The sequence below is a fragment of the Lacerta agilis genome, chromosome 2 (assembly GCF_009819535.1).
Source record: "Lacerta agilis isolate rLacAgi1 chromosome 2, rLacAgi1.pri, whole genome shotgun sequence".
NCBI lineage: Eukaryota > Metazoa > Chordata > Lepidosauria > Squamata > Lacertidae > Lacerta > Lacerta agilis.
Genome location: NC_046313.1, coordinates 64,053,009 through 64,070,810, shown reverse-complemented (window position 1 = coordinate 64,070,810; position 17,802 = coordinate 64,053,009). Strand labels below are relative to the sequence as shown.

The 17,802-nt window shown below is 46.4% G+C and overlaps 1 protein-coding gene across 1 annotated transcript; it reads left to right on the top strand.

The window, feature by feature from the left end:
* The first annotated feature begins 2,153 nt into the window (after positions 1-2,153).
* On the top strand, positions 2,154-16,193 carry LOC117042930 (serine protease inhibitor Kazal-type 6-like). The gene is made up of 4 exons (XM_033142558.1): positions 2,154-2,608; positions 3,504-3,529; positions 13,987-14,105; positions 15,963-16,193. The coding sequence occupies exons 1-4, from the start codon at positions 2,551-2,553 to the stop codon at positions 16,009-16,011; spliced, it is 252 nt and encodes an 83-aa protein (XP_032998449.1). The 5' UTR covers positions 2,154-2,550; the 3' UTR covers positions 16,012-16,193.
* The last annotated feature ends 1,609 nt before the right edge of the window (positions 16,194-17,802 follow it).

Genomic DNA, 17,802 nt, shown 5'->3' with positions numbered 1-17,802 from the left:
ATAGGACGCTCCGGACCATAGGGCGCACCTCATTTTTAGAGGAGGAAACAAGAAAAAAAATATTTTTCTGGTTTTCCTCCTCTAAAAGCCCTGTTTTGTTTTGTTTTTTGTTTTGTTTTTGAGGATCAGCTAAAAGTTTTGCAGCTTTTTTTGCAAAGGGAAAAGCCCTGGGGTTCGGGGTTTTTTTTTTTTGGGAGGATCAGCTAAAGGTTTTGCTGCTGTTTTTGCAAAGCCAAAAGTCCTTTTTTGAGAATCAGCCAAAAGTTTTGCAGCTTTTTTTGCAAAGGGAAAAGCCCTAGGGTTTTTTTTTTGTTTGTTTGTTTTTGTTTTGAGGATCAGCTAAAGGTTTTGCAGCTTTTTTTGCAAAGGGAAAAGCCCTAGGGGTTTTTTTTGTTTTTGTTTTTGTTTTGAGGATCAGCTAAAGGTTTTGCAGCTTTTTTTGCAAAGGGGGAAAAGCAAAGCTCCTTTTGCAAAGGGGGAAAAGCAAAGAGGAAAAGCCCCATTTTTATGGGGTTTAACTCACATTTCTGAAAAATCTTAAGGAAAGGGAGCCATTTCTACTGTTTTCAGACAGATAATCTAATCAGCCAGTCACATGTCCTGGGGAAACAAACAACCTCCCTCTGCAGCACATTCAACAAAGGAGGGCGGGGCTGAAAGGGAGCCGGGGACTCTTATCTCTCTCCCGATCTCCTGCTGATCAGCTGCTGAGCGGGTCCTTTCAACACTCCCTTTTCTCTTTGTAAAATAAAAAGCACAATCTGCTTTTGGCCCCTGGGCAATTCAGCTCCAGGGACCACCATTCGCTCCATAAGACGCACAGGTATTTCCCCTTACTTTTTAGGAGGAAAAAAGTGCGTCTTATGGAGCAAAAAATACGGTATGTTACAAGCAAAGTGTGCACTGTTCGACATCTGAGTCATAGCATGAGTCTTCTGATCTGCCACAATCATTACAATGGATATTCTTTGTTGAACAGGAAGGATCCATCTTAAAATTCACCATGCCAATATTTATTCAAAGGTTCGATTTTAAACAACCCTTCAAATAGAAGTCACCTTCAAATACAGGAATCTCCCCCAAATATCTGCTAAAACCATTTTCCCAGGAGTGAAGATGAACCAGCCTTCCAAGTGCAGGGCAGTCCTCCATAAAATAGGCCACCCTACACCTGACATAACAGGGACGCGGGTGGCGCTGTGGTCTAAACCACTCAGAAGGTCGGTCGGTCGAATCCCCGCGATGGGTTGCTCGGTCCCTGCTCCTGCCAAGCTAGCAGTTCGAAAGCACATCAAAAGTGCAAGTAGATAAATAGGTACCGCTCTGGTGGGAAGGTAAAGGGCATTTCCATGCACTGCTCTGGTTTGCCACATGACCCGGAAGCTGTACGTTGGCTCCCTCGGCCAGTAAAGCGAGATGAGCACTGCAACCCCAGACTCATCTGCGGCTGGACCTAATGGTCAGGGGTCCCTTTACCCTTTACCTTACACCTGACATAAGTCACACATTGAGACAACCAAAATATGTAAGGGGAGTAAGGGGAGAGGTATTCCTTAAGTATCATTATGTATTCTTGTTCTGGACTTCCCTCCCATCAGCCATGATGCCTAGTGCTGATGAAAGTTGTAGTTCAGAACATTTGGAGAGCACCAGGCCGGTGAAGGTTGCTGTGCCATTCTAGCCAGTAAGGATGCTAAGCTTCAGGATTTTATTTTATTTTAAACAACCCTACATTGTGACCATCCAAAGCATGAGTAGCAAATCTGGGTCTACAACTTACCATTTGTGGCTCATTCTGAGGCTCCCTGCTGGACCACAGGGGCTCCCTGTTTAGGAACAAACCTATAACGTCCTTTCATCTCTTTGTAGAATTGAAAAAACAAAACTGACATCCATAGTCTAAATAGACACCCAAAGGAGTTTCAGCAGCAGCAGCAGCATATGTAACCTCTGAGACTCCACAAGCAGCAATGAAGTCATGCTCTTTTATATTGCCTTCTCCCAACACTTCTCGTGAACAGATTTAGACTCTGCTTCCAAAATAGAAAGCTGTGTTGGAGCCATTATGCTCTCCAAATCTCAATCCTTCTATTATTATCTTTACTGTGCCCATTAAGAAACAACTCGTAACACTTTGAATCCACACTGCAAGGACTTGGTAAGGATCCCATGTCACCAGTGCTGCTGCCCTGCTGGATGACTGGCTGGGAAGTTCCAAGCTGTGAGAAGGCTATGATTATGGAGGAAATGGAAAGTAGCAATTGATGGATAAATTACAAGCTCCAAGGAGTGCCTTGCATAATTATTGTTGTAGTCTGGGCTTGTTGTGGATATAGCAGCATGCCTAAAGGATGCGACAACCCCATAAACATCTGCTGGTGTCTTGGGCCAATGATTGCTCTTAAAAGAAGGTAAAGATGTTTTTTCACCAGGTGGGGCCTACTGTGCTGGGCGTATAAATAAATGGAGAGTTTGGTGGCTCAGAGCTTCCCCTGAGTTTCAGCACTGACAACTCGTCCACTTGACTTGAACCCAACTTACAGGAGCAGAATGAAAACTGCAGGTGTCTTTGTGATGCTGAGCCTGGCTATATTCTGCTTCTTCTCAGGTAGGTGGAAAAAAAATGGACTCAAGTGTTTAAAAAACAGCCTCCGTCTCCATAAAAGACTGCTCCCTAGAGGGAGAGGTGCTATTCCAGAGTGTACCAGAATATTTTCCTTCTACCGCTTGTTGTAAAATGAATTGTGCTTCTGTTGACAACACCAGTAGGGATATTAAAAGATAAGACAATTCTTGCTTGAAAGCATCATCACCTGAGCATTTCACCTATATAAGACTGTAAGCTGTGTTAACTTCAGCTCTCCAGATTCTGGTGTCCATTTCTGACATACTGTAACTGCTGTTCCTCGTTGTTTTCTTTTACTATACCCAATGACTTGATCAGACAGATTGACATCCACACACTCTTGGGAATACAAGTAAGATTTATGCAGATCTGTACAACTAGACACACACCAAGCCAAGTACGGTTTAGTGGTCACATACAACAACATGATTAAACAGTTTTACTGATTGTACTTTTATATGACTGTTATAAATGGATTGTATATATATATATATTTTTAATGTGCATACCACCCTGGGCTCCTTTGGAAGTAAGGAGAGGATAAAATCTTAACAAAGCAAATAAATACATTAGGAAGAAAATGCTAAGCTAGTGCAGTGGTGCTACCTACACACATCAGGACTGCGTGATTTTTGTATAATATTATGTGTACTTAACAATGACAGTCTTTCTAACTTAAGGGAAACTTGGAGCAGCAATTGCAGAATTTTTTTCTTGCTCCTCTTGCAATTTTGTATGGTGTACACTGCCCTGTCATATTTTCATGAAAGTGAAGTTTATAAAGTGCAGTTTATATACAATATTCTGATTCTATTACTCCTTCGGTATTAGGTCTATAATATGTTAGTAAGCCTTGCTGTTCCTCTTTCTGTTACAGATGTTACCAGCCAACGTGAGGGAGAGGTCAGTGCAGCTGTTTTTATTTCCTCCTGGGATGTTGCTTGTGTACGGCCCCATTTCACATCTAGACTTACTATTAGGTTGCTGTGAAGAGAAGTGGTCCTATCTTGACCCTGAAAGGGATTGTTCTCCAATCACGTGGTCCTACACACTTGTTCTCTCCCTTTGTGTTGGCATCTGGGGAAGGAGCAAATAGTACATAGCTCTTCCAAGTTTTCTGACCAAGGCAAGCAAATTTAAGGGGGATGGACAACATTGGTTAGGCTATCCTGATTCAGAATTGGCTGTTATAAAACTGTTTAACCTGGTATGAGGAATGCCCCATGTTTCTGTAATGAGTGCAAAATGGCAGGACTAATAGGACCATGGACACAGATTCCTAGGGATCAAGGCAGTTTCAGGGGGGCTATGTTTTTTTTAGGAAGCTGGCCCCCCTCAGTGTTCAGATGGGATTTGGCTCTGCCCCCTCAATCATCTGGAGAATCTGGTACTGTCGGAATACGTTTCACGGATCCGCCATGGATTCATAATTAATTGGTTATTTTATGGGTTTTTCAAGGTCTATTTTTGGTATAATTGCGCGCAAAAGTGAAAGTGAAAGCATGAATGAATAGTGTGATTCACTTACAAGATTAATCCGCCTTTATTTTGTAGATCCGGTCATGTTCAAAGTTGTTAATGAGCGTTAAACTTGCTTCCCGCCCTTTTGGAGGGCAGCAACAGTGATTTTATTGGTTAAAGTACTAATGATGATGTCACGTTTGTTCCCTAATAAAAGGCAGAGGCACCCCGCTTAGGCAGGAGGAGTAGCACGAGACCGCACGTTCTTCTTATGTTCTTTTAGTTGGGTTTTAGTTGAAGTCAAGTTTAGTTTAAGGGGCTAGGAGCGGGCTGGACGGGTTGGATGGGTTTTTCTTTAGTTAGAGTTAGATCGCGGAAGATCATTCGGTTTAGCCTTAGTTAGGTTTTCTTTAGGTTTAGCCTAGGGCTAGAATTGCGGAAGATATTTCGGTTTTAGTTTATTTAGTTAGCCTCGCGGAAGATTGGGCGCGCAGGGTCTTTAAGCTTAGGGGAACTTAGCTTAGGGGACGAGCCTACGCGGGTTCTGCCGAAGCCACTAAAGATACAACCGGTGTCTGTCTTCCTTTGGGGTTAAAGGGGGGAGTAAAGTAAAAATTTTATTTTCTGTAAATTGGTCCGTCTATTCAGAGTCAGGGTATATATTTTATTTCACGAGGCAACTGTTCATTAAAGAAGGCAATTAGGAACTCACACTTCATCGGAGTCGTCAATTGGCTTACTCATCATCCTTCAGACTGTGAGGCTTGGCCGGCGACCGTGCTCAAAAGCACGCGGAACGCTGGCCACTTTCCCCGCAACTGGTACCTCGTGCATAACCAATCCAAGGCCGTGCACGAGGAGCTCCAGCACCCAAACCCCGACAAGTGGTGCCCCGTGTGAGGCAAAGCGTAGTCAAAAATCGCTTCCACGAAGACTCCGGTTAAAGGCAACATATCGGAAGTGGCTCGGAAACAGACATTGAGAGGTGAGGTATAACGGCCCGGTTTATCCAGGATTTCGCTGCAGTAGCGCGAATCCACCGCTTGCCCAAAGTAGTGTAAATAGAAGTCGCGCGCGTATATTTTGCCCCAAGGGGTCCCCGGGTAGAGCGGCAAGGAGTTTAGTGTAAGCCTACGGGCAGAGTAAGGTCTTCCCTAAAGCCTACGGGTGGGAAGGGTTCTGGCAAAAGCCTACGGGTGCCAGGGTCTGGCAAAAGCCTACGGGTGCCAGGGTTTTCGGTCAAAGCCTACGGGTAGGGCCGGTGTCTCCCGAAAAAGCCTACGGGTGGGAGGGAAAGGTTTTCTGGCTAAAGCCTACGGGTGCCAGGTTTTTCGGTCAAAGCCTACGGGTAGGGCCGGTAGCCCCTAGTAGAAGCCCACGGGTGGGGGCGGAGGTTTTCTGGCTAAAGCCTACGGGTGCCAGGTTTTTCGGTTAAAGCCTACGGGTAGAACCGGTGTCCCCTAGTAGAAGCCTACGGGTGGGGGAGGAAAAGTTTTGGAAAAGTGTTTAAAAAATGGGCTCCTCACTCTCAACTGCTCAAGTAAAATTTTGTGAAGATTTATTGTACCTTTTGAAAAGAAATGGTCACCCTGTCTCTGAATCAGAAGTAGAGCTTTTAGTTAAAACCATTGGGGAAATTTGTCCCTGGGTCCCTAAGGAGGGAACGAAAGATTTAGCCTCATGGGAAAGGATCGGGTTAGAATTTATGGCCAACCCGAAAATCGGAATTCCTGTACAATTAGTATGGAGCAAAGTAAGAAACTGCTTTCAACAAATCGCTCCAAGAAATGTTTTGCTTAATGGAACAGTGAATTTAGGAAATACTGCTTTTAATAGTGCCCCTGTGCTGCCGCTTGCGGTTGTGCCATTTTCGGCCCCCTCGCAGCAGCCAGTTCAGGCCCCGTTGTCGTACACGCACTCGCCCTTGTCCAATTTGTCATTGCCAGATTCATTGCCGCCTGTGCCGGTGCAGCAGACGCCGTCGGCCTTTCAAGCCCCGCCGCGGACTGCCCCACCGCCAGTCGCTCAGCAGTCATCGCAGGCCTTTTACCAGCCAGCGATTTCAAGTCAGCAGCAGCCGCGGACCTCGCTCCAAGCAACGGTCCCGCTTCCTTCATCGCAAGCCGCGCTTTTGCCAGCGATCCAGCAGCAGCAGCAGCAAGCAGCCTTTTTGCCAGCAAACCCTGCTGCCCTGCAGGCCGCGCTCAAGCCAGCAGCTCCAGTTTTGCAGCAAGCTGATTTCCAATCAACAGCAATCCAAGCTTCAATGCAAGCAGCACAACAGCAATTTACCAACCCTTCAGCACCTCCAATGCCAATGCAGATTCCAAGACAAGAGCAAAGCCAAACAATGATGATCCAGATGCCAGGACTTGCAGTACAGAGCCAACAACCTTATGCTCCAACTTCAAGTCAGCCATCTTGTCTTCATCCAACTTCAAGTCAGCCATCTTGTCTTCATCCAACTTCAAGTCAGCCATCTTGTCTTCATAGTCAGCCATCTTCAAGGCATCCAGATGTCAAAGACTCTTTAGCACCATCTAGTGGCTCATCATTTGGAAAGCATCAAGAAGATTTAAACTCACTGATGCCACCTACAGATCCAACAGCAATGCAGCCCATCTGCAGAACCCAAGCTTTGGAAGCAGCTTTGGGACAAATAGACTTTAGTGCTGATCCAATGCACATCTTTCCAGTGATTCGTGCTAATGGAGGACAACCTGCAAGATATCAAGCCATTCCTTTTGAAACACTACGTGAACTGCGAAAAGCCATACGCGAAAATGGACTTCAAGCTCCTTATACTAGAAGTTTACTTGAAGGACTGTCCACTAGTAGACTTCTGCCATCTGATTGGAAGTTGATTCTTCGCACCTTCCTGTCGCCTACAGATGCTCTTCTGTGCCTGCAAGAGTGGAAAGAAGTAGCAGCCAGACGTGCAACGCCACTTGCCACAGAAGATATGCTCACAGGATCAGGACATTACTCCAATCTCAATCAACAGCTAGCCATACCTGATGCTGCACTTGTCACCATAGCAGACATTGTAGTCAAAGCTTGGCGCAGACTACCCAATCGCACAGATGCTAGCTCAGTATCAGGATTCGCTGCAGTTAGGCAAGGTCCAAAAGAACCTTATGGGGACTTCGTGGATCGCCTGATTGTTGCAGTGGAACGCCAGATAGAAGATCGTCATGCCAGAAACATGCTGACAAAACAACTTGCCTTTGAAAATGCCAATGATGACTGCAAGAATGCCCTAACAGCAGTTGCAGCTCGTCCAGATGCCACATTGACTGAGATGCTACGCGTCTGCCAGAATGTCGGTACCCACTCCTACAAAGCACAGCTCTTGGCAGCTGCGGTACAGATGCCACGTCAAGACAGCTCTACGCCAGTCAAGAAGTGCTATGGGTGTGGAGGCGATGGGCATTTCCGGTCGCAGTGCACAACAACGCCAAGGCCTTCTGCCAAGCCGCCAGAGAGATGTCCCATCTGTCAGAAAGGATTTCATTGGGCGAATGATTGTCGCTTGAATCCACAAAACACATCACCTACCTCATCTCCAGTTCAGGGAAACGGTTCTGCGGGCCGCGCCCCGGCCCCGGTAAAACAATAGGGTGCAAGTTCAAGAACATCATGAAGGTCAACCATCCCAGAAAGGTGAACAACGCTACTCCTTATCCAGGTCATCAGGAAAAAAGAGTGATCCAGAGAGATATCTACTCTTCAGATGTCCAGAGAAAAGATGTGACCTCATCAAGCATTCAGGTTCCAGAGGTTTCATCATCTGCCTTACCTATTCAAAGGGTTCCAGTAGAGAACACAGCATTCAGTTCACCTTCTGCTGACCGCCCTTCAGTTCCTGCTGATGTTGATCCTGCTTCACAGCAAGCAATCACAGTCAAGCCTCTGATCGCAGAATTGCCTTCAACGTTGAGAAGACATCCTACTGAGATCAATCTCGCAACTCCTGAGCTTTATTCATCTTCAAATCAAGGTCAATCTGTCATTGAAGGACATTTGCCCTTGATAAAACAGCAGTGTTCAAGTTGCAACCCAGCTGATGATCACTTTCCATGTGGCCAAAGAATGCAAGTGAGTGAGCCAGCTCCCTCTTGTGGAAGCTTAAGCATCACTCCAGTTAACAATGTCCACACCTTTGTGTCACCTCCAGCTTTTAAGCTCAGCCCGCCACAACCAAACAACTATCAGGAACAACAACTTCTACTGCCTCGTGTCAAAGAAGAAGTTCCATCCTGCCAGTTTGATGCACAACTGACTGAATGCCAGCAGGTTCAACAGCATCAGCAACTTTTACCAACAGAGGAACCTCAAGTTTGCCAACTCAACGCCAAGCAGCTTCAGAGTTGCCAACTTCAGCAGTGCAAAAAACCCGAAGCCAAAAAGATATCTTCAAACACTGCCAACGAAGAACAAGAAGAATCTTCTGTCCCAGGTATACCACTCTTCTTAACAGAGGACTGTTACTTTTCAAATCCATGGTTTGCTCAGCAATTGCCAACATCCATTCGTGGTCCATTCCCAGACACCTCAATTTGCCTTATCCTGCCTAGGATGGATCGCCTCCCTGCCACAGTCACACTGACTGCAGGCCTAGTTCGAATCACGGATTCATCTCAGTTGCTGATTCCAGGATTTTCAACTGTTCCTTGTGTCCTAACAAAAGGTTTGGAAATTGCCAGACTCTATTTGCTTACTTCTACGCCTACAGCTCCTGTAGACTCTTTGCCTCCTCAGACAGCAATGGCGCTAATCAAGATTACAGAAGAACGCCCTCATCTCGTCTTAGAAATGGGTGGACGAAAGATCAAGGGTCTTCTTGATACAGGCGCAGATGTCACAGTGATCGCCAGAAAGGATTGGCCTGACCAGTGGGCAACGACTGTCACCCAGGAAGTCTTCGGAGTCGGAGGTTTCGAACCCGCCCACCAGAGCGTGCATCCGATTACCTTCCAGTCAGACTCAGGCTCCATGGTGCAGCTCCGTCCACTTGTTATGGATGTGCCTATCACCCTTTGGGGTAGAGACTTATTATCTAAAGCAAGAACTGTTGTCCACACTCATTTTTGATGTGGGCCTCTGCATCAGCGCCAGTTCATGCACTTCCACTCACATGGAAGGAAGGACCCCCTGTATGGGTCGACCAATGGCCGCTGACATCCGAGAAGCTCGTCGCAGCAGAGGCCCTAATTAAAGAGCTCATTCTCTCTACAAGCCCCTGGCAAGCACTGTTACAAAAGTGCATTGTTCTTTTCTGCATTGCTCACATCTATCCACTTTTCCTTTATTCAATGATCCAATCGCCAGCCATGGAACATTCCTTGTTATGTTCTGTGCTGACTTTGGCAGTGGTTGATTGAAAAACTATAACTCCCGGCGGAACTTTTGGTTCTTTGGCTAGATTCCTGTTTCTTTATTATCCTCTCAGGGGCGTTCCTAGCCCCTTGGCCACCCGGGGCGGGAAGCGAAGAGGCACCCCGGGGGCGGGGCATCGTGACGCGTGCGTGCGTCATGACGTCATGACGCACGTTCACAGCGCGATGCCAGGCCCCCGGGGAAAAAAAGGAACATAGCAGGCGCTTGAGAGCGCCCGCTTTGCTCCCCCCCTTCCCTTTTGGCTTCTTTCAGTGCCGAAAGGGGAGGAAAAAAGGAAGCAAAGCGGCGCTTTAAGCGCCGGCTTTGCTTCCCCCCCCCCATTCAGTGCCGAAAGGGGAGGAAAAAAGGAAGCAAAGCGGCGCTTTAAGCGCCGGCTTTGCTTCCCCCCCCCTTACAGTACCGAAAGGGGAGGAAAAAAGGAAGCAAAGCGGCGCTTTAAGCGCCGGCTTTGCTTCCCCCCCCTTTCAGTGCCGAAAGGGGAGGAAAAAAGGAAGCAAAGCGGCGCTTTAAGCGCCGGCTTTGCTTCCCCCCCCCCATTCAGTGCCGAAAGGGGAGGAAAAAAGGAAGCAAAGCGGCGCTTTAAGCGCCGGCTTTGCTCCCCCCCCCTTTCAGTGCCGAAAGGGGAGGAAAAAAGGAAGCAAAGCGGCGCGTTTAAGCGCCGGCTTTGCTCCCCCCCCCTTTCAGTGCCGAAAGGGGAGGAAAAAAGGAAGCAAAGCGGCGCTTTAAGCGCCGGCTTTGCTCCCCCCCCCCTTTCAGTGCCGAAAGGGGAGGAAAAAAGGAAGCAAAGCGGCGCTTTAAGCGCCGGCTTTGCTTCCCCCCCTCCCTTTCAGTGCCGAAAGGGGAGGAAAAAAGGAAGCAAAGCGGCGCTTTAAGCGCCGGCTTTGCTCCCCCCCCCTTTCAGTGCCGAAAGGGGAGGAAAAAAGGAAGCAAAGCGGCGCTTTAAGCGCCGGCTTTGCTCCCCCCCCCCTTTCAGTGCCGAAAGGGGAGGAAAAAAGGAAGCAAAGCGGCGCTTTAAGCGCCGGCTTTGCTCCCCCCCCCTTTCAGTGCCGAAAGGGGAGGAAAAAAGGAAGCAAAGCAGCGCTTTAAGCGCCGGCTTTGCTTCCCTGCCCGCTTTCTCTTTCGGCCGCCGTTTGTTCTGTCGCCCCGGGAGCAGCAGCACCGCACACACTGTGCGCTGCTTCTCCCACGGCAACGGAGCGAGCGGCGGTGCGTGGGGGTGACAAGCGGCGGCCCCTCCTGCCACTCCCCACGCACCACCGGTCACCCCAGGAGCAGCAGCGCTGCACAGACGGGGTGCTCGGCTGAGCGAGCACCCCGTCCGTGCAGCGCTGCTGCTCCCGGGGTGACGGAGGGAGCGGCAGCGCGTGGGAGGGGCCGCCGCTTCTCACCCCCACCCGCGGCTTATCACCCTGTCACTGGGGGCGTACCGCCCCTACCGCCCCTCCCCAACGACGCCCCTGTATCCTCTATATACCCAGCATGCTGAGAATATCCAACTCGTTGTCTGAACACACCAGTTTCTCAAAGCAAGGGACTTGTTTCTGTTCCTTAAGAGGAAGTTTCTAAAATTTGGCCCAGCCATGGAGAACTACGGTCTCCAGCTGCCCGCCTTCATTTGTGTGTTCAACCTCTACTCTTCAACAAGACGTTTCTACAGTTTGTCCAGTTAGGGAGAACTACGGTTCCCGGCAATTTTTGCCCAACGCCTTGTCAAATGCAGTAATTCTTCAAAAGTGCTCAACGAACAGCACCAGTTGAGTTCTGGGCAGTTTGCCTTATTCTCCTACTGCCTAGGCCTTTTGTTTGCCTCTGGGCGGCCTCTGGTTCCTGGCTGCCTGGATTTGTTCCAGTTTCACTCTTTCTCACACTCACTAGCAGATCGCCATGATTTGCTTGCTTAACCTTCTTTCCTCTACAGATGTTCCTGTATCCCTCGTATGCAGAACTTTATTCAGGAACTTTTCCTGTGTTCCATGAACTTTTCCTGAGTCCCAGGATCGTATATACCTGAGTAGAAGACGACCGGCAACTCATTCATCATCTTCATCTTCCTCGCCAGTGTATTTTGCAGTTCTAAAACTGTCCTGTACTTTTATTGTATTTACAAAACTTGTATTTTCAATTTTGTATGCTTCTTGAAAAATCCGCCTCGCATGTTACATGTGTTTTCAATATAGCTTGGTAATTAATGATATGGATGTTTATGTATACAAAGCTTTTCTGCAACGATTTCCATTTAGAGCGTCACAATTTTGATGATATGGAAATGTTTATGTAAGGTCAAAGCATCGTCTTTGTGCAGTTCTAGTCATAGACATATTTATACATATATGTTTTATTTCAATAATCCTAAATCTCCACGTTGTGCTTGCAAAAGTTGTAGTTCAAAATGTGGTAACACTTATATGCCTTATTTGAAATATTTCCTTTGGTCAAAGAATTGGTCATTCTCGGATTTGTTCAAGATATATGTGTCAAGTCTGGTGGCGTCCTACCCTTTTGGTACCCCTATTTTCTTTGAAGAATACCCCTCTATATGCTACCTTTGGCAGTAAACCAGGTTCCCAGCTTTTCCCTTCACTCTGTTTCCTGCTGTTGATGGGAGACCTTTATGTAGTTGGTTTAATTCCCATCTCGTTTCGCTGGAAACCCTTGCGTAGATGGTTTAAATCCTCATCCTGGCTGGGACACCTTTATATAGGTAGCTTAAATCCCCTCTTGTGGCGAAAACCACTTGTACATAGGTGGCTTAAATCCCCTCTCTGGAATCGGACCCTAGTTCCCCGTTACCTGTGGTCGCTGTGGTAAGTCCAGAATCTAAAGTTCCCTCGATTCTGTAGCCTCAGAGCCACAACCCTTTTATGTTTCCTTATCCATTTTCCTTAGTTTCCAAATAAAAAATTTAAAAAAAATGGGGGAGGGGTCTGGGTAGGCCATGTAGCCCCAGCTCTAGTTATACTTTAATTTTGGGTCCCGGATCGGGACCTCTCTTATGTTTGGGCAGTCGTTATCCGTTATTCTTAATTTTGGACCTGTATCAGGTCCTCTCTTGTGTTTGGGGAGTAATTTGTTGTTTTACGCTGCACGCGAAAGTATACATGCTTATGAGGTGATTTGTTGTGTTACACTACATATTGAAGTATTTATATATGCCTAGAAGGTTTATAGTGTATCGGATCGATCATTTTTTATGTTCGGCTAGTGGTTTGTTATTTTCATGACTTTATTGCTACATTATTGTACAAGTATTTCCTCCTATGAAAGGGATGGATGTTGATGGTATTGCTAGTGTTTATATCACAGTCTTGATGTAGACTTTGGCGTGGACACTGTCGGCATTGTCGACGTTTGCCTTTTCATGTCGAGGTTTATATCAAAACAAATGGTAATGTTTGTGTCAGATAAATGCTTATGATATCTCTAACCTTCTTTTTTTATATAACTAAATCAAAAATAATTTAATTTAAAACAAAAAAAGAAAGATGATATGTCGGAATACGTTTCACGGATCCGCCATGGATTCATAATTAATTGGTTATTTTATGGGTTTTTCAAGGTCTATTTTTGGTATAATTGCGCGCAAAAGTGAAAGTGAAAGCATGAATGAATAGTGTGATTCACTTACAAGATTAATCCGCCTTTATTTTGTAGATCCGGTCATGTTCAAAGTTGTTAATGAGCGTTAAACTTGCTTCCCGCCCTTTTGGAGGGCAGCAACAGTGATTTTATTGGTTAAAGTACTAATGATGATGTCACGTTTGTTCCCTAATAAAAGGCAGAGGCACCCCGCTTAGGCAGGAGGAGTAGCACGAGACCGCACGTTCTTCTTATGTTCTTTTAGTTGGGTTTTAGTTGAAGTCAAGTTTAGTTTAAGGGGCTAGGAGCGGGCTGGACGGGTTGGATGGGTTTTTCTTTAGTTAGAGTTAGATCGCGGAAGATCATTCGGTTTAGCCTTAGTTAGGTTTTCTTTAGGTTTAGCCTAGGGCTAGAATTGCGGAAGATATTTCGGTTTTAGTTTATTTAGTTAGCCTCGCGGAAGATTGGGCGCGCAGGGTCTTTAAGCTTAGGGGAACTTAGCTTAGGGGACGAGCCTACGCGGGTTCTGCCGAAGCCACTAAAGATACAACCGGTGTCTGTCTTCCTTTGGGGTTAAAGGGGGGAGTAAAGTAAAATTTTTATTTTCTGTAAATTGGTCCGTCTATTCAGAGTCAGGGTATATATTTTATTTCACGAGGCAACTGTTCATTAAAGAAGGCAATTAGGAACTCACACTTCATCGGAGTCGTCAATTGGCTTACTCATCATCCTTCAGACTGTGAGGCTTGGCCGGCGACCGTGCTCAAAAGCACGCGGAACGCTGGCCACTTTCCCCGCAACTGGTACCTCGTGCATAACCAATCCAAGGCCGTGCACGAGGAGCTCCAGCACCCAAACCCCGACATGGTACCTCTGAACTATAAAGAAAACTATCACTTAAAGGCTGTTTCTTATCCCTTTAGGCTATTGACTGCAGTGAGTTTGATAACAATGAACCATACTGCACCAGGGAATCTAACCCTCACTGCGGCACAGATGGCCACACCTACGGAAACAAGTGTGCTTTTTGCAAGGCAGTTGTGTAAGTATATTGAAGGGAGCTCTATACGCACCGCGGATGAAAGTATAACTGTTATGTTGCTTTCATGGTCAGCTCCAGGCTTGGGGACTGAAAAAATGTCCACTGACTGATGTGTGCTCTCTGTTGTAAGTTGGCTATCCCTATGCTGCTGGGATGCAGGTGGCGCTGTGGTCTAAACCACTGAGCCTAGGGCTTGCCGATCAGAACGTCGACGGTTCGATTCCCTGCGATGGGGTGAGTTCCCGTTGCTCGGTCCCAGCTCCTGCCAACCTAGTAGTTTGAAAGCACATCAAAGTGCAAGTAGATAAATGGGTACCGCTCCGGCGGGAAGGTAAACGGTGTTTCCTTGCCCTGCTCTAGTTTCACCAGAAGCGGCTTAGTCATACTGGCCACATGACCTGGAAGCTGTCTGCAGACAAACGCTGGCTCCCTCGGCCAGTAAAGCGAGATGAGCACCACAACCCCAGAGTCATCTGCGACTGGACCTAGCGGTCAGGAGCCCCTTTACATTTACGCTACAGTTAGTGAAACTTATTTTCAGGATTTGCATGTCCTCTGCTTTTATGGAAATTACATTTCCACCAACTTTATGTTTCTGCCCAGAGACCCCCAATGAATCCAGCCTTGCTAGGAATTACTTTCTTGTTGAAGTCGGGAAGAAATTCAGCTCTATACGATGTTGGAATAGGGTTCGCACATTTAAGCATTCAACAAGTGAATGTATTTGTGATCTTCTGAGACTATATTAGAGCCAAACCAGAGAGATTCCCACTGGTATTAAAAAAAACAACCAACCAACCAACCAACCAACCTGGGTTTACAAGAGATTGCTGTTCTATGAGTTAAGACTTTACAAGGATGTATAACTATGCAAACCAGGTAGGGGAGTTTTCCCAGCATGATGCATCAGCTACAAGAGGATTAAAAGAGGGAGTTGTTTGGCTCCTTCCAAGCTGTTGGTGACAACTCTCCCTATCGTAGCAGGATTGAGAGGCAGTCAGTGTATGATGTGATACAGCTTTCCGGCCCTTGAATGCACAGTCAAGATGAGATGAAATGGGAGTCAAGAAGGCTTTCCAGTCATGAGAAGGTGAGGCTTGGTGCCTTGCGGAGTTCTTTGCCCCCCACTGGAACTGGCAGACAAGAAATAAATGATAAAAAATAATTATGCATGCAAATAATGCCCATTTCTACTATTGGTGTCATTTTTGCATGAGTCAGAGTTTAGCTTTGGCACACAAAATGTGTTGCTTTGAAGTAGAGAAAAATTTGATATGTGAAAGATGCATCTTTCAGATTGTGCACTGTTTCACTGGTGTCCCTAAAAATGTCACTGCCCTTAACAGTTGCTTGAGTTGCCTGTGGTGTTGGGCCTCCACTTGCCCTTAGTGGCAGTCAAGGGGGTCTCCTGCTGTTAAATGGACTGGTCTGGTTTTACTCACAGCTATTCCTCCCAATAAACTATAGTAATTAAATCAGAACATCCCATTTTTGGGTGCCCTGCTCTCAGTAGGGTGCCCAAAAACACACATTATTGTGATGTCAACATGCACCATGTGGGAGCATAGCCAGGAAGACGCCCGTCCCGGCTTTTGGCCTCAACATGTTGGAGGGTATGATATAGGTACAAAATGACAAAGTAAGACTATTTCAGCATCTCACAATCAGGATCCCTACAAATCAAAAATGAGAAGTGATGGAAAATTAAGTCAGGAATTTTCTCTTCCTTAAAAGTTCTGAACTTGGCCTTCCATAAGTAGACTGGTATGTCATTATTCAGCAGTTCCTGCCATGTATAATCCTGTTCCTTCACAGATGAATGGCTTTAATTTACATGTGTAAATCCTATTTTTCTAGGAAAAGTAATGGGAGTCTCGGTCTCCTGCACATGGGAAAATGCTCTTGAAGGTTTCACTGTTGCAGCTGAACACTGAGATGTCATGTTCTACTCTGCACTGGTGAATGCTTGGAGAAGCTCTATGTAGGGGTGTGAGCTGTCATTGCTACTGTGCTCCCCTCCCCGCTTTGGGCTCCTGGTGATGCTACTGTCTCCAGCACACATCTTCAATAAAGCCAAACTCAGCAGAATGTTTTGGCTCTTCTTTGTACGATGAGAAGACTCAGAATGGTGCAAAGGATTGTTGTTGTTTAGTCGTGTCCGACTAATCATGACCCCATGGACGTTCCGCTTAATATTCACTAGAAGGCTCCATTGACTGGTGATTCCACATTCTTCCCTGTTTCCAATCTCTCTCGCTCTCATAAAATGTCTGTTGGAAAGGAGCAAACACCTTCCATGCAAAAGTTTCATAGAGTATTGTGTTGGGTGCAAGATAAAACTATGAATACTTTCTGTGATTTGGAAATTCAGGAGCATGGGGTTAAATGGGAGTAGGGCATGTTGTTCAGGAGACCATGGCTCTACACAGGTCTGCTCATAATTCAGCATCTGTGTTGCCTCTTTTCCTTTTCCTAATACACAGCCAGAATGATGATAGTGGCAGCAACATAGTTAAGACCCAAAAGAAAATGAGAGAGAGAGAGAGTGTGTGTGTTGTTGGAGCCAGAGGCCATCTTAATATCAGAGCTTGCTTTTTGAGCAGATCTGAAGATCCAAATCTGCCACTCTAAACAAGTTTGAAGCTCCTTTTCCACTTCTAGTTTTCCATATATATCACACACACACACACACACACACACACACACACACACACACTGTTCTGGATTCAAAGTGTGCTCACAGCCATGGACGTACCCAGGGGGGGCTGGGGGGCAGTTGCCCCCCGCGCGAAGCAAAAAAAATAATTAAATGGTTATCGGCATCCTAAAAGGAAAAAAAAGCTCAAGACTGGTCTTTCTCTCCCTCCCAAAATCTCAGTAACAATTGAGCTCTTCCGCTCTTGCCGAGGCAGTTGGCCACTCTGTGTGTGTGTGTGTGTGTGTGTGTGTGTGTGTGTGTGTGTTGCGCCGGCTGTTTCCCCCTCCCTCATGCCGACAAAGAGCTGGCGTGCCTATCAGAGACCGGATCCTAGCCTTCACCCTGCTTGGTCAAATGGGGATGCAGGCTGAGACTTGGGCAGTGTCAGGGGGCGAATTCATCGTTGCCGGGATTCATCGTTGCAAGGGAGCTTGGCAAACTGAGTTCCCTTGCATGGTGAGTAGTTCCTTTGCGAGGACTGAGGATCCTGGGAAACTGAGTTTTTCAGCCATTTGGGGCTTTCTGTTTGGGGGGGGGAGTTTTTTTTAAGCTGTTTTTGTTTTTGAACCTGAACGGCCATGGCTTGCCCCCCCCCCAGTTTTGATCCTGGGTATGCCCCTGCTCACAGCCAAAACAAAACTATTTCTAAATAGCTTTTCTCTAGCACAAAAGTTCCTGTTCAGATTTTCAACATCAACAGAAAATTCCAATTTTCCAATCTTGCCCTGTAGGTGTGTTTCATATCCGTGGCATCAAACCCTCTTTAGTGACTCATTGAGCAAATAAATTGCCCTATTAATCCTGCAGGCAAGTTGACCCAGCACCATCGAACACAATCCTGATATTCAGATCTGAAAAGCAGATCAACAAGTCTTTCTCACAAATTTCAGAGACAGATTTATTATCTATTCATTTAAAAGATTCACACACACCCTTTCCACAGCTGCTCAAGATGGTTCAGCTGAAATTATATGAAATTATATGTGCGCCCAGCACATA

What these genes read in the sequence shown, in the direction of transcription:
- LOC117042930 (XM_033142558.1), top strand. Translation starts at nt 2,551, where the DNA reads ATGAAAACTGCAGGTGTCTTTGTGATGCTGAGCCTGGCTATATTCTGC. An exon ending in CCAGCCAACGTGAGGGAGAG is followed by an intron (nt 3,530 to 13,986) that starts GTCAGTGCAGCT and finishes TTATCCCTTTAG; the next exon opens with GCTATTGACTGCAGTGAGTT. An exon ending in GCTTTTTGCAAGGCAGTTGT is followed by an intron (nt 14,106 to 15,962) that starts GTAAGTATATTG and finishes CTATTTTTCTAG; the next exon opens with GAAAAGTAATGGGAGTCTCG.